The 15,749-nt window shown below is 46.7% G+C and overlaps 1 protein-coding gene across 1 annotated transcript in view; it reads right to left on the bottom strand.

The window, feature by feature from the left end:
- The window catches only part of CACNA2D3 (calcium voltage-gated channel auxiliary subunit alpha2delta 3), a gene marked incomplete at its 3' end in the record, with an annotated part of 652,765 nt that extends 637,418 nt beyond the window's left edge, over positions 1 to 15,347 (bottom strand). The window contains exons 1-2 of the mRNA XM_007447233.1: positions 15,189 to 15,347; positions 14,437 to 14,518 (exon numbers count right to left, since the gene is read on the bottom strand). Coding sequence (XP_007447295.1) covers positions 14,437 to 14,518; positions 15,189 to 15,310 — 204 coding nt within the window. The remainder of the gene's footprint in view (positions 1 to 14,436; positions 14,519 to 15,188) is intronic.
- Between the last annotated feature and the right edge of the window lie 402 nt (positions 15,348 to 15,749).

Here is a 15,749-nt window from a genome sequence, read left to right as displayed (position 1 = left end):
CAGCAGGAAGGTAGAAGGTGGGCACCAGATTCCGGTGACTGTAAGACCACACAGCAAATTCCGGATATGATAAGACATGGAGTGCTCCACAGAGCAAAAATCACACAGGAAGCTTCACGGCCTCCATAGAAGGGAAACCAGGGAAGAGCCAGGGAAGAGCCAGACTCGAGACTCTCCAAAAACCTCAAAATGCCATACTCTGTCGGGTCTGATACTGGGAGGAGGGGAGGGGCTGGAGCTAAACATCTTTTGGCAAAACTGCCCCCCATTAAATACATATAATTTAGTTCCCGCTTCCCAGCCAGCTGCTCCCCCTTATCTCAGAGGGGCTGTGCTTGGTGCAGGCTTTCAGCATATCCGTGGGCCAGGCAGGGGGAAGAGAAAGGACAATTGCACTTGCAGGATACAAATGCAAATCACCCAAACTTGCTTTAAGCCCTCTCACAAGTTTTCCTCCTGTGTGGAGGTGCTGGAAACAGCTGATGCAGGGTGCAGCTGGGATGCTGCCCAGGAATGGGTATCGCTGCTCCGTGTACGCTGCAGCAGACGAAGATGCGGCTCCCAAACCCCTGCAATGCACAGACTCACAAACCCAGTCCCAGGGATGTACAAAATAAATAAACAAACAAGTGTACAATCAAAGGAAGCTGCACAGAGAAGGTGACATCATGCCCAGCAAACACCATGCAGCATCTTGATGCCAGCAGGGCTTCCAAGAAGGCCAGGTAATGACCCCATGTGAAGATGAAAGGGATAGAAATTAAAATTCATGTTTCTCCCTAATGTCACTGGGAATGTGGTGTTCGAGTGCTTCATGGAATTAGCTGCAGCAGCTTCCTAATTGCCTTTGCCGAGCTGCCGCCCCCAGACTGATGGTGGCGGCTGCAGAGGCCCCATCAGTCTCGCTTGGTGCTCCTCGCACACCCGCCCGGCACTGCGGTGCTCCCACCACAGCTGCTCAGTTTGGCGCTGCGGAGGCGCTGGGACCCCTCTGCCAGGCTCAGAGACTTCGGAGTAGGGAGACTCGGCCATGTTTTCAGGGTGTTGATGAGATGGCCTGGGATGCTCCCCAAGGGCGAGGAGAGGGGTCATGAGCTGGGAGAAAAGCGAGGACCAGCTGGCTTGGATGTCTGGCAGTCCCTGCTGGCACCAAGCAGGCTATGGGCAAAGGACCCACCCCGCAGGGCTTCAGAGCTGGATTGCTGAAGTTGGGAGGCGGCCCCGACTTTCTTCAGCATCTATACCTGATAATAGGGGCTCATAAACCCCAGCACTGGAGGGTAGAGGGGGGAAAGGATTGTGAAGGACCTAGTTTTGGCCTGTGCACAAGAGTGTTATTCGCATCACCAGTGTGTGAACACCAGGAAAAGGCTCCTTTCTTTATCCATACATTCATGCATTCCACAAACAGCCCTTGAAGCCCACCCAAAGGTAGCTCTGTGCTAGTGCCAAAGGAGGACCCTTTCCCATCAGAAAGAACAAGCCTGCCCTTGGGGAATTTCAGCTGTGGCTCACCTGCCTCCTTCTCCACACCCACCACCCCCAATGAAAGAGATAAGCATCCTCAGGATATCACACTTCCCCCGAATGGCCTGGGCACGGACAGATCTGCCAGACTCATACCATGCAAAATAAAACTGACCCTGTGGGTCCAAGGGCTATAGCCTTCAAGCTAGCTGTCAATCATGCAGAAAAACAAACTGTGGCTGCCCTGAGGGAAAAAAAAGAAAAGGAAGCACCAACAAATATCCAGGAAAGACAGACAAAGAGTGGGGATAACAAAAAACGAGGAGCTAAAATTTACTGGGCACTTTCCAGACATCCCGTTCTGTGCTAAGACTGTTACCACATATTGACAAAGCTAATCCTCACCATGACCCCATTTTACAGATAAGGAACCTGAGGCCCAGAAGTGAAATTAACTAGAGCCAAGCTGGATCTCAAAGTCAGATCTGTCTTGTACCAGGGTCCCAGAGCCCAAGCTGGCTCTTTCACACAATCATCCATTACCATGATGGGAAACACACAAAGGGAAATTTAGCCAAATTCAATGAGATTCTCAGAAAGGCTTTTTAAGAGTCAGACCTAATGAGGGGAGGCCTGGCTGACCCTCCAAGGAAATCAAAAAACAAGCAGCATCGTTTTATTATAACAAAAGGGAAAACTATAGAAACCTAGAGGACATACAGGGCCCGCCCCCCCTCATTCCAGCTCTTGGTCCTTTTTAATTCTGTATTATGAAAGCAAATGACAATGCACCAAAAGCTAAGAATTCCCTTGGGGAAAGGATTAAGGGCAGAGAAGTTTCCACCAACCAACCTGATAAGCCAACAGCAGGCTAAAATCAAAGCATGGGGAACATGCTGGTCCTGGAAATACCCAAATGTCCCTCCTCAGACCCCACCCCAGCCCAGGCAGCTGAACAGGATTCACAAGACCCAGGTTCCAAGCCTGCCTTTGTCACTTGGAGCTGGGTAGCCTTGGGCCAAGATATATTCTCTGTCTTTGTTTTGGCATCTCTAAAATAGAGATGATGATAGAACCAAACTCAGGATTGTTTGTGAGAAATTAAATGAAACAATGCAAATAAAGCACATGGCACAACATGCAAATAAACTACCTGCATCATCATTAAGATTACTTCCTAAGAAGACCTTGTGGGGCTCAGTGGTGGGCAGCTCTAGTGGAGGGCTGTAAATAAGACCTCTGGGTGGCCTGATATTCTCTCCCCCCGTGCACAAACTACTGTCTTCAGCAGCCAACCTGCCCTGATATGTGAGAGAGCTCCTGGGGAATAATAATAACAACCACAAAAGCAGCAGCAGTCCACCTTTTCTAAACACTTCTTCTGAGCCACTTATTACCAAGCATTCTGTGTGCATCTTCATATTTGCATCTCTTAACTCCACTCTAGAAGTTAGTATCATTGTGCCCATTTGACAGATAAGAACACTGAGGTTCAGCAACTGACTTGTCAGGGTCATGAGACTAGTCAGCAGTAGCATTGGATTCTACCCTGGAAAGGCCTGTCTCAGATCCAGACTCTTATCTCTACACAGTTCTACCTTCCCAAGACCAATTGCCTCCCTTTAAAGTAAAATTTTAAAAACCAATAATCCTCTAATTTCTTTCTCAGTTTATATATTTTTCATATCACTCATAGGGAATTTGTGCATTTGTTTCATGAAAAAAACCTGAAAATCTTGCTGTTTAATTAGGAAATCTAGCTATAGTTCCAAAATTCTGAAACCCCTGTTCTGGGAAATGTGTATTGTTGGCTTTTTTCAAAGGACTAGTGAGCTGTCGGATTGCCCTGGTGGCGCAGTGGTTAAGAATCCACCTGCCAATGCAGGGGACACAGGTTCGAGCCCTGGTCTGGGAAGATCCCACGTGCCATGGAGCAACTAAGCCTGTGCACCACAACTACTGAGCCTGCGCTCTAGAGCCCGTGAGCCACGACTACTGAGCCCACGTGCCGCAACTACTGAAGCCCACAGGCCTAGAGCCCGCGCTCTGCAAAAAGAGAAGCCACCACAATGAGAAGTCTGCGCACCACAACGAAGAGCAGCCCCCGCTCGCCACAACTAGAGAAAGCCCGCGCACAGAAACGAAGACCCATTGCAGCCAAAAATAAATTTTAAAATAATAATAATAAGATTAGTGAGCTCTGAGCCCTTTCCTGGGAGGATTACATCTTACTTCAGGGTGACCAGATGACTCCTGATGTTCTGAAATACTGGAACTTGGCTACAGACCCTGGGATTTTAAAGTAGTTACTAGTTTTTAACAAAGGGAAGCAGCCCGTGTATAATCAAAACAAACACACACACACACACACACACACACACACACACACACACACACACACCTTTTACTGGTTGCCTGACAGTGACTCCCTCAAGGTGTGCCCTCAAAAGCATAGCTTTCTGACAGGGGCCCAGGCCAAAACCGAGAAGAAAGAACATTCAAACTTGAGCTTTACCATCCCAGAAGCCAAACGATCACCATTTATGTCAGTGAGGCAAAAAGCTATGCTCGCTGAGCTGTTTGTACATGATGCAGCATATTTCGTTAATAGAAATTTCACTGATAATGGAAACTGATAGGAGGCTAGGAAGAAAGCCATATGTTATGACTCGTGGCCAAAGACTACCTACCTCCAGTGGATTTACCGCTTCCCCCACCTATTGTTCTTTTTATACTATTTTTCCGCCTCTGCCTCAACAAGGCACAATGGAAAAGGCATTTAGGATGGCACAGGTACAGAGAGCCAAATGCCTGCCTGGTATTTCTCTCACCTTGCTTTGCAAATTACAGTACAGTATGATAGCAAGAACAAAAGTGAATCCCACAACTGCCCCGCCTGTACTGTACAAGGGGGGAAAGAAAGCCAAAAAAAAAAAAAAAACCTTCGTGGGGACATAATACATGCTTCTGTTTGCCATTGTGCCCCTGTCACATTAAATGTGTGTGACATATACTGCCTTAATCTTATGAACTCACTGTGGGATCAAAGCGACTAAAATTCCAGGAATTTCTCTTGCTCTTCATTAATAATGAAGCAGATACTATAAACAAGAGAGTAACCAGAGAACTAAGGCTTTCCGTGTGCCACGTACTGTCCTGAACTACTTCATCTGTGTTCTCTCATCGAGCCCTCTCCAAAGCCCTATGACACAGGAGCTTTTGTTATTAGTTCTATTCTGTACTAATAGAATGAGTAAACCACGGCCCAGGTAGGTAAAATTAGTGACTTGCAGAGTGGAATTCAACTCCAAAGCCCATGCGCTTTTTAAAAATCTCTTTTCAGCTGTGCATGGCTCACTGTAATAGAAATCTAGATCCTTCTAAAACAGACAGGCTCTTTCCTGGGAGCCAAGAGTTATGGAGGAGGAAATGCAGGGTCAAGTTTATAGCCTGGGAGAGGGTCTAGACTTGGGGGTATTCCAAGGGCCAGTTATACCTTTGATTCCATTTTAAGGCAAAACACTAAAGTCTCAAGAAAATGCATCAAACCATCAAGTGTAAAAGGCACACCCTCACGAGCCAAACTTAGGGACCTGAGGAAACAGATGAAGAGCAGGTTTGACTTCCAGAGGAAAATGTGAGGGGAAATGCTCCCTGCTTTTTGCAGATCATCCGAGTCCTCTTGTCTAAGACGAGATTGAATCCTGCTCGGGAGTTTTGCAAGGTTGTTCTCTTCCTTGGCAGCCCTGCCTTCCAGGCTGAGCAGAGGTATAAGGTACCCGACACCCACACCTCTCCACTGCCAGCCAGGGCTCCTCCAGTCAACCTGCCCACTCTCCCTTAGGAACCATTCCTGTCCCATCATGGCTCCAAGCCCCCCTGGAGCAGGGGGAAGTCCTTCCCCGCCTCATGGGGGCCCAACACCCACAAAGCCTTCGCTGCCAAGAGAACACCTCTTGAAACCCCACCTGAGGACAGCACACCTGGGGGAAAGAAACCAGAGAGGGCATTAGCACCCCACCCACCTGGCCCTTCTCATCCTGCTGAGGTCCTGACTGAAGCTGGTGCTCAGGTGGGAGCAGCTCACACAGGTGACTCACGCTGCAGAGAAAAGTCTAAGGCTTGGGAGTCAAAACTCTCCAGTCTGAGTCCAGCCCTACCATGTGGCAAGCGCACCACCTCCCTGAGCTGCAAGCCCCGCCTGCAGGAGGTAGATAACCTGGGCCATCTCCCAGTGCAACTAAGGACCACAGCAGATGCCTTGCGTTATCTACTTTAATATGAAGAATGTTTGGCTCATTAAACACGCCCCCCAAAAGTCCACTGCCTCCCTGTCCAGTCCCAATGAACAGTCTGTTCACCTGAGCTGGTTATGATCTTGGTGGATTCTGAGAAGCCACCAGTGCAGACCCTGTAGTTCCGTAACAGTCCCAGGTACAAATGGTTCTTGGGTGACTTTCTGAACTATCTGGCCCAAGTAGAGCAACCAAAGCTTTTGCACATTGACTTTCATAACTGATGTCTCAGTGACTTTCACTGCTGACTATATGGTTCATGCATAAACAATGGTTAAAAGTTATGCAACTACAACAGCATCATCTCCCCCAGAGTCAGTACCAATGTTTACACAAAGAGGGGCAGCACGTGTCACTCATTCAACATCTTTAAGATCACAGAGGACTGCAGATGCTCAAAGGCCAAAACACAACAACAGGCTGGGCCAAGGAGGCTCTGAAGAGGAGATGGGTGGGGCCAGTAGGAAGGGCCACGGAACCCAGGATGCCCTTCAGTGCCTCCCATGACTTGTTGGCCGATGGCAGTCCCCATGCGCTGCTGCACCTCCCTGCCACCTGACTGGGGGAAAGGACACCCTGCCAGTGAGGTGCCTCATCCCCTGTCTGGTCTCCAGCACCACTCCCCCAAGAAGCTGTTAGGAGAAGTCTAGAGTCCTCCAAACCTAGCGGGAAGAATTCTCATGGAGGAAATACCTGGAGAGCACCAGGTGTCCGCGGCTGGCTTCTGGACGCACTCCCACAGTGGGGGAGTCACTGGGCCCGCTGTCTCTCCTGAGGCTTCAGGCCTCACTCCGAGCACTGGGGACCCTCGGCCCTTCCTCAGCTGACACACCACCTGCACAGCAAGGTGAGCCAAGGAGCCAAGACCCTGAGGAGGCTCTTCAACCCCGATTCCTCATGTGGGCATCGCCCTGACTCTTGCGGAAAGGGAGCTGACCTCTAGGAGAAGAGTGAAGGTCTAGGCAGAGGCTGGGTCCCCTGCAGGCCCCTCCTGCTCCGAAGTACCTGATTCCCCAGGCTCCTCCCTGTCAGGTGCCAGGTGGGACCACCTTCCTACCTGCCAGCACTCGGGCCCACTCCCCTGTTCACGCACTCACTCATTCATGTCTATGGAGCCAGCCCCACAGATGCTCAATGAAGGTTATCTTAAGAGCTTGTCTTTGTCTCACACCACCAATAATAACCTCCACAGCTCGATGGCAGGAAGCTTCTATATGCCAGGTACTATGCTAAGTGCTTTGCGTATTTTATTTCATTTAACCTTCACCACAGCCTGTAAGGTAGAAGGCACTGGTCTCCTCTCACACTGGAGGGTGCAGGTTCAGAAGCGTCACACCGCAGATCTGGGACTCAATGCCAAGTCCATCTGACTCCAAACCCTGTCCTCTCAGCTGTCTTCCCAGGCTTTGATTGTTTCCGAAGTAATTCCCCAGACGTTATCTCATTTAATCCTCCCAAACACCCGTGAGGTAGGGAAACACAGGTATTATTCACATTGTTTTCAAACTAGAACTGAGATGGAAAAAGTTCACACAAAGATGAGGGACCAGGCAAGCAGACTCCAGAAGCCCAGGTTGGTCACCTGGGGGAGGCTGCTTAACTTCTGTAATCATCAACTTCTAAATCTGAAAAATGGGGTGAATGGTAGTTCCTGACTCATCAGGTAGTAGAGAGAATTCAGTGGGATGACATATGTAAAGTACTTATCATGGTACCTGGAACGCGGGTACACCAGAGTGAATGCTACATGTTTTTACTATTAGATTACACCATTTGCCCAAGGCCACTCGGGAAATGCCTACAGAAAAGATAAGAAGACAAACACCAGGGCTCCTAGGCTCCTAGGCCAGTGACCTTTTTCTTTGCTTTAACAACACTGCATCTCCCAAGATGTGTCTCTGAAAATGTTCCAAGCTCTGCAGCTATTATGATGATGAAGAAAGATGGGCAAAGGATGCCTCCCCAACTGACTGTGGCCAGAACATTGAAATAAAATGAGAGAGAGCAATTATACTCCAATAAAGATGTTAAAAAAATTAAAATAAAATAAAAAATAAAATGAGAGGATGAGCTACCCAGCAGGGAAAAGAGAAAGCCGAAATGAGCACAGCCCATCCATCAAGGGACTTCACCCGGGCCCAATGGGCCTCGTGCTCCCTTTGATACTCTGCTATCATCACCTTGAAATTCTTCACAATTTTTTAACAAAGGGTCCCCATTCTGCTTTCACACTGGGCCCCACAAATTATGTAGCTGCTCCTCCTCTCAGCAGACCCTCCGCTGCAGCTGCCTATAAAATCTCAGAAGCTGGACAAACCGAGCTTGGTGGACTGGGTCATTCAGTTCTGTCCCAGCACCCTGGTTCACTCCCTTAAGCCACTCTCGCTAGCAGCACAAGAGGACAAGAAAAATCTTCCCCATTAGCAGGCAGCACCTGATGCATTCTGTGATGAGCAGCATTCATTTCTACTGGCATATGCACACACGCACAAACTTAGTAAGTATAATGGTAATGACATGTGCAAGCCCAAAATACCGACTGGCAGTTGCTTCACCTAAAATGGATAACCAGAGGTCTGGTCTGTGAACCCACAGCCATTTGCAGCTCCGCCCAACTTGTCTGTCCACATCGTTTACATGGATAGCAGCTCTTTTAACCTTGGGAGAGTACTGTTTTCCAATATCGGGTGCCAAGATAAATACTTGGCAGTGCATAAACTGACGAAAGAGCCATCTATTTCTTGTCAAGAGATAATGCTCTCCTTCCCAATATGGCCTTGAAATGCCCATTAATAGTTTGACTATTGAGTTATTTATTTCCATAATCTTGATTTGGGGTAACCAGGAAGCTCTGCAACATATAACTATAATACACCTTATAAATGTAATGCCTTATTTAAACAGCCTTGGAATGAGCACACAATGAGTGTTGTTCAAAGCAAATGGAAATTAAAATGTTTACCATTTATTGAAGACATCCTGGACCCTTTTCAAAGTTGTGCCTGTAAAATAAATTTCTTCTGAAAAGCAGACATGCTGGCTATGCAAAGAGAAATCCCCTAAAACACATCAGCTGTACAGATGCCTCATCTGCTGAGGGTGAGCTGTGGTCCAGGCTGGACTGTGTCAGAGAGGGGTCTCTGAGGCTGACTTTGCACTTCAGGAACGATCACCTCAGTTTGCTGGTCAGTAAATACTCAGGGAAATCAAGCATCTTCCTCTTCCTCTGCATCATTTTCTTCTCATGAAGGAGAAGCTCACTTTTGTTTAATGGACCAAAGAGGGCTGATGAAGATTCTATCGATGTTGCCAGGAGCCTGACATGAGGAACTTTTCCTCTTGTTCCATGATACACAAAAGCATCACTGCAGCCACTGAAGATGAAGCATAGGCCATTATGTCTCTTGTATAAAAATTACATTAAAAGAGGAGTCAGGGTCGGGGGAGGGAGAATCTCATATACTAATTCATAGGCTGGCATTTATAACATCTATTTCCTTTTTTCTCAGTCTCAGCCACAGCAAACCTCTAAGTCCAATCTGAGTGTCCCAGGGAACATGCAATCTGCGAAAAGTCTCTGTCTAGAAGACACTGTGGGTCTCAACAAGCGCTGTGACTGCAAAAAACGGGGGGACCCCCAATATAAATGCCACTCACTTCCGACAGAGGATGTGTATTTGGATAAAGAAAAAGCTTATTTGTTGGTAATCTGTAATGATAGATCTGGATTAATGACAGACCGGAAACAAAGGATCCTTGTGAGAATGTACACCTCTTTCGATAAGCCCAATATACCAAGTCATTTATTGCTCCACGTACGTGGGAGCACTAAACACCTAGGCGAGGATTGATCAAAGACTGAAAAGCCTAAAACCCCAAACCTGACTTCCACAAATATGTGATCCAAACTGCAGGACAATGGGACATCTTGCAGGGCCACAGGTACTTGGGGTAATGGTTTCACATTTCTTTCACTTTTGTTCATCGTGATACACAACTATGTCTTCATCACAACTAGAAACGTTATTTGTGCTTGCCCTTGCCTGACAAACTTTATAATTATTAGGTGGTTTGGTACTCATGTGTTTGCCTAAATGCACACTGGTATTAGAATAAATAAGAAAAAATAAAATAAAACCCGCCTGAGATCACCTGAGTAATTGATCAGAATTAATAACCACATTGGAATTAAAAGTCTGAAATTTGCCTCCAACAAGAAAACCATGCCTATGTTTTCATTTCCCTTAATTTTGACTAGCATTTGTAAATCAGAGCAACTCAGGCTGCAGCAGTTCCTAATGAGAGAAAAAGCAAAGCAGAAATATTTCTGTCAGAAAAGAAACTTTGAGAAAAAGAAGGAAAGAAAAAAATGAACAAAAGAGGCTCAGACAAACATTTAGCAAAGCCATACAAAAAAGAACTTTATCTGGTCCTCAAGTGACCAAGCGTGAGTGTACAAATACAATAAGATATATATGTGTGGGTAAGATGCGCGAAATGAATTCTAACTGGTTTATCCTGCTCTGCGGATGTCCTGGGGACTGGGCTAATGAGACCAATAAACTGCCCTGAAAGACTGAAAACTGTCATTTCCGAGATTTCAAGACTTTGAAAAATAATCTTCCAGGGAAAAGTACAGTAATTGAAGTGGTGCTGTGAATTAAAACACTGGCAGCACAGGTTGAAAGCACTAATCTCGTGGGATGACAAATAACCATGTTTATTCAACAAAAATGTTCAGCCTAGTAGCGCCTCCCCAATAAAAGCAATCCATAGAGTGTCAGGCTTCCTATAGGCAGCACAGCACTGCTACCCAATTCCTGATAAATGAATACTCCTATTTAATTATTTAAAAGACCATCAATTTCCACATTGATAAAAAGTCATAATTATCAAAATGGCTTAAAAGAACCAACCTTTTACTTTGCTGACTCTGTCCTGTGGAAAGAGACATCACATTCATGTATTAAAGCCGCTCTCTCAATATACAGGTGATAACGCAAAAACCTGGTTATGCATTCCAGGGAGAGCACGTTTGATAAGTGCTGCATGAGGCATCCAAAGTAAATGTCAATTCTTTTCTAGCATTAATGGCAGAGACACACAGTACCTGTATTTCCGCTGTGTATTTATCATCACGATTCTGGAAAATATAATTGGAACTCTTCATTCCCATGAACATGCATTCCCTGAATGCAGAACAAAACAGAATGACAAACCCAACTCCTACCAAATTCTCCCTAAGAAGGATGAAATGAGAATCATGCCAGTTTAATACCTTTTATTGTGAATGTTAGGGGTGTGGAGCCCATGAGTTTAACAGCCTAGGTTACTGGACCTACTAGAATGCTTCTCACTGAATCCCAAAATAGAGAGGTAATGAAACTATGCCTCCCCAAAAGAAGCCACACAAAGCGCATTCTTTGGGGAAAATGAAGCAAGATAGAGGCAGCTGAATACTGGCATGAATATGTCAAATAAGAAAGTTAATTAAAAGTTGAAGTGAATGGAAACCCCTGCAGTATCTGCCAGCTAAGAAGGCAGGACACAGGCACACAGCCACACTCCAGTGCTTTGCTTTCAGGGGCCCGCTGTCCTATAACAACTAAAGCCTCTCAAGATTGACTCCAACTCCAATACACAAGTCCTACGTTTTTCCATTCTGTACTGGAAACACAAAACTTTGCCAAAATGTGGACTACAGCATTTTATACAATCAAAAATATCCTCTTTATAAGGAACAAACAGATTGCTATTCCTGTGCTCAGCAAAGAAAAAAATAGAAAAAATAGGAAAAGTCTGGCAGTGGATACCAAATATATTATCATAAGCTAAAGTAATGAAAGCCACAGTATTAAACAAAGAAACAACTGATGAAATCTCCTTTCTAAAGCCACGGCAGTGAGGTACATTGTTAAATAGCTATATTTACATTGAGGAAATCAGTGATAATACTGCTACCTCGAATTATATTACCTAATAAAAACCTGTTACCAAAATGGCAGTTTTCCCAGTCTCCAAACACTTTAAAATTGGTGGCCAATTACTATTTAACTTATATTCACAATTACTATTTTGTAAAGTTTTTGCCTTAGTGCAAAAATTACTAAACTCCCATTCTAAAAATGAACACCCCGCATCAATTCAGAACATAAAGTGTCAATTAGAAAAACTACATAGAGTACATAAACTTGTACAGTGGTATACAATATACCTTACTTAACTGAAAATCAAGTTTAAATGTCCATGCCTTAAAAGTATGATTACAGACTCTTACACAACACCTTTGAGTCCCCTTACTACAGGGTTAATGCATTTATCAACCAAGTTTTCTAACTCATCTCGAGAGTATCTTAATTGTCAAGGATGCAGTGATGTGATGGAAGGGTGCATAGAGTTTTGACTCAGGAGTAATTCCTCATGCAAATGGACAGAAACTTGAAAATAAGCAAGAGAAAGGCAACTGTCTCCTTGCTTTTCCAAATGATGTTATGCCTCCCCCTGACTCTGAGCACCTCACATCCTTTGTCATTCATACTCTGAGCTCTCAAAATCAATTTTCTTTGCTGATTATAAAAATACAATCATATTTGGGGGCAATGGGCCAAGACAGCCGAAAGGTACCTCCCCAAGTTGTCTAACATGACCTGCCCCATCATTCATGGAAGTCCCTGCCTAGCAAGCCAAAGCGGTGGGTATCGCAGGACTCCATGGCCAGTGACTGCAATCCAAATGCAAGAGCAAATGCCCACCCCAGAACCTCACCTTCCCCATGCATCAGATTACAAAATGCCAGGCAACAGCAAGAAATGACAACAAAGCCACAAACAGCTGGAAATAATTACCCAATTGTCAAGCTGCAAACATGACAAAAGCAAAGGACGCTTGTGAATACAGTATCAGAAAGGATGCTGATAAGGTAAGAGAAGCATTTTAGTTTTTTCCAATTTGCTATTATAGAGTAGCCAATAATATGGTTGATGGGATTTTGTGCAGTGTGTGTGTGTGTGTGTGTGTGTGTGTGTGTGTGTGTGTGTTGTGTGTTAACTTCAGAGAGAAGGAAAAAATATATTTCACGTGCTCCTACAAAATGTGAGATACGAGATATGTAAGCACAGGCCCCCCCGCAAAAAAAAGTTCACAGGCTCTGAAGGGTTACTTTCAGAGTTGTTACAACTAAACTACAACGTGCAGATGAAAAATATTTCTTTAAAGTTATACAAAATGTTCTCTTCTTTAAAAGCATAAGCAAAATACACAGGCAATGCAATAGGCCAGAACTCTTCACATAAAACATCTGACACACAGGCAAAATGCCAAAGCTGAGTACAGACTGGTCCAGATTAAAAGAACACTAGCAAAAAAGGCAACTCCTATAAACTGAGAGGCAGGTCACAGGTACGTAAATTATCACTGACCATAAAGGCACATCATAACCTCAAGTTTTTATCAACTGCCTATAATTCAATGAACTCTGTCCCCAAATAACAGAGTTGTGATAACAGTCTTTCCATGGTTTCAGAGAACATGGCTATTGGCAATTTTTAAGCCAGGCTACCCTCTGTCATTCCATTGTGGGCTGATGCTTCATTACGATATTTGGATTTCATGTGACAAACTGATCCATATAATGTCCCCAAAAACTCTACTCTCTAAAGCAGAATGCCATAAATAAAATACGTACTTGGTTACCAGGCAGCATGCATGACACATATGTTACATTGGCCCAAAAAGCACATTTTAAAATACTTAAAAGTTAACTTAACTATTTAAGCTTTTTGTATCAGAGAATTATCCCCTAAAGGCCAATTTTATTTTCTATCTTTGAGAGAATTATTGGATTAATCCTGTTGATTTGTTAACTTGAAATTCTTTTAACCCCTCTAATCTCTCCTCCCCGGCCCATTTTTTCCCATTTTTTCTTGGAGGGGAGGGCGAAAGACCATATATCTCACAATGTAATTTTAAGCATAATGCTGCCTGTTTGAATTAAAATTGATGCAACTTCTGTTAAAAGCCTAATAATCAATTCTGCATTCTCATTACTCTCCAGAATATATGGATGCAGACCAATTTCTTAAGTTTGTGGACTACTCTCATAGGTTATTACCCAGCAGTGCAGCTGAGTGGAAAGATAACCACATTCATTCTCCTTATCTGTAATGATGTAATGCATCCCAGCCCTGAGTCTAGATGATTGGGGAATAATGGGATCGTACAACTGCGGGGATGACAAACAATAGTGCAGCATCTTTCTCTGATATACTGAACCCCAGCCACCAACGCAGGGAAGGTGAAAGACATCATAACAGGCACTGATTCTGCCCCTTGGATGAAGTTAGCGTTTTTTGGCCAGAGGAGCATCTGCTCTCACACTGAAACAGCAATACCGACACTGAGAGGAGAGCCATGCAAAAACGCTCAGTTTCCGAGCCCCAGCCAGGACAGTGCCAGTGAGTATCCTCCTTTTCTTTGTGTTTAGAATCAAGTGTCATCTAAAAATAACCGGTTGGTAGGGAGAAGTCACTGCACAGTACATTGCCAAGAAACGGAGGATCAGAGACACCTCTGATAACTGATGCTGCTCGGGGCTCACGTTTGTTTGGAAAACTAAATCTGCCTCCATTTTCTGTGCTGGAAAAATCATCGCTTCCTGCCACCACAGAAACCTTACCTTCTGCAGAAGCTGGGAGCCGGAGTACTTAGCTGCAATAGATTTTATCTCTCCCCCAAAAGCAGAGGCCCAGAGCTTCACCCTACAGGGAGAAAGGGCACAGGAACAAATGTAACACCGTGTCACAGTCAACACACACGCATACGCACACACGGGGCTGTGGCTGAAGGAGCCAGGCGGTATAACATTGGAGAAAAAAAAAAAAAAAAAAGACAGAAAAAGCGCCTTGGTAGAAACTGCCAGCACCAAACTGCAGAGCGCAGCGCGGGAGGGGGCCCGAGGGGGTCACATAGTTCAAAATGCGCAAAGTGTCTCAGGCTCTCCGGAAAGATCACTGAATTTTATTTGAATAATTGCCTGAGAACTTGACCACCCAAACTGAGCATCACCTGGCAAAGATTAGTCGAAAGAAATCCACCCATCCCCCCTCCCCAAAAAGAAGTGAGATGGCAAGATAGCAAAGAAGGAGTAAATAAACGGCCCATGGAAGTTGCATGCGGTAAACAGGCTTCAAAGTTGGTGCTGTCGCCGGCGGTGAGCCTCTCCAGGTCTCCCTCGCAGCCCGGGGAGGGGGCGAGGGGATCCCACCCCAGTCTCGCCGCACCACGCGGGTCCCCGCCGGCAGGTGCTAGAGGCGAGGCCGACGCCCGCGGCAGGTCCTGCCAGCGGCACCTGCAGGAGCCCAAACTTGGGCACAGCGAGTCGCGGGCGGCAGGGTACCCTCCCCGGGCGGCACAGGACCTGGCACTTACACTGAGAGCGGGATCTGCTGCTCCGAGCGCACCACGTACCCCAGCGTGGCATAGAGAAGCGCGGCTGTCAGGAGTGCCGAGGCCCCCCGGGACGCGCGCCGCTGCGAGCCCGGCCCGGCCATGCTAGGCTCCTTCCGACGCGCCGGCGGCGGCGACGAGAGCGGCAGCGGGGAGCTGCGCCGAGCGGGCGGTGAGCGAGCGCGCTGGGCTGCCTGCTCCACGCCGCCCCGCCTGCCTCTCGCGCGCCGGGCGCACTTGGGGAGCAGAAAAAGGAGCGGGGCGGGGAGGGCGGAGAGGAGGAGGGAGGGGAGAGAGGTGGAGAGGGAGGCAGGCGGGGGAGGAAGCAGGGAGACACGCCTCTCGCAGCGGCGGCCGCCCGGCCCCGCCTCGGCGGCTCTAGGAGTCCGGCGGGCCGCGGCGGACGGCGGCGGGAGGGCGGGGGGCGCCGCGCGGGCGGGGACTTGCAAACTCCAGTGTCCTTGGCCGCGGCTGAGAGCGCCCTGCCCCGCCCGGCCCACTGCGGCCGCCGAGTTCTTTACAACTCCGCAGTCCGCCGCCGCG

Source organism: Lipotes vexillifer, unplaced genomic scaffold (assembly GCF_000442215.2).
Source record: "Lipotes vexillifer unplaced genomic scaffold, Lipotes_vexillifer_v1.1 scaffold818, whole genome shotgun sequence".
In the NCBI taxonomy this organism is placed as follows: Eukaryota; Metazoa; Chordata; class Mammalia; order Artiodactyla; family Lipotidae; genus Lipotes; species Lipotes vexillifer.
This window is presented reverse-complemented; position numbering and strand designations above follow the sequence as displayed.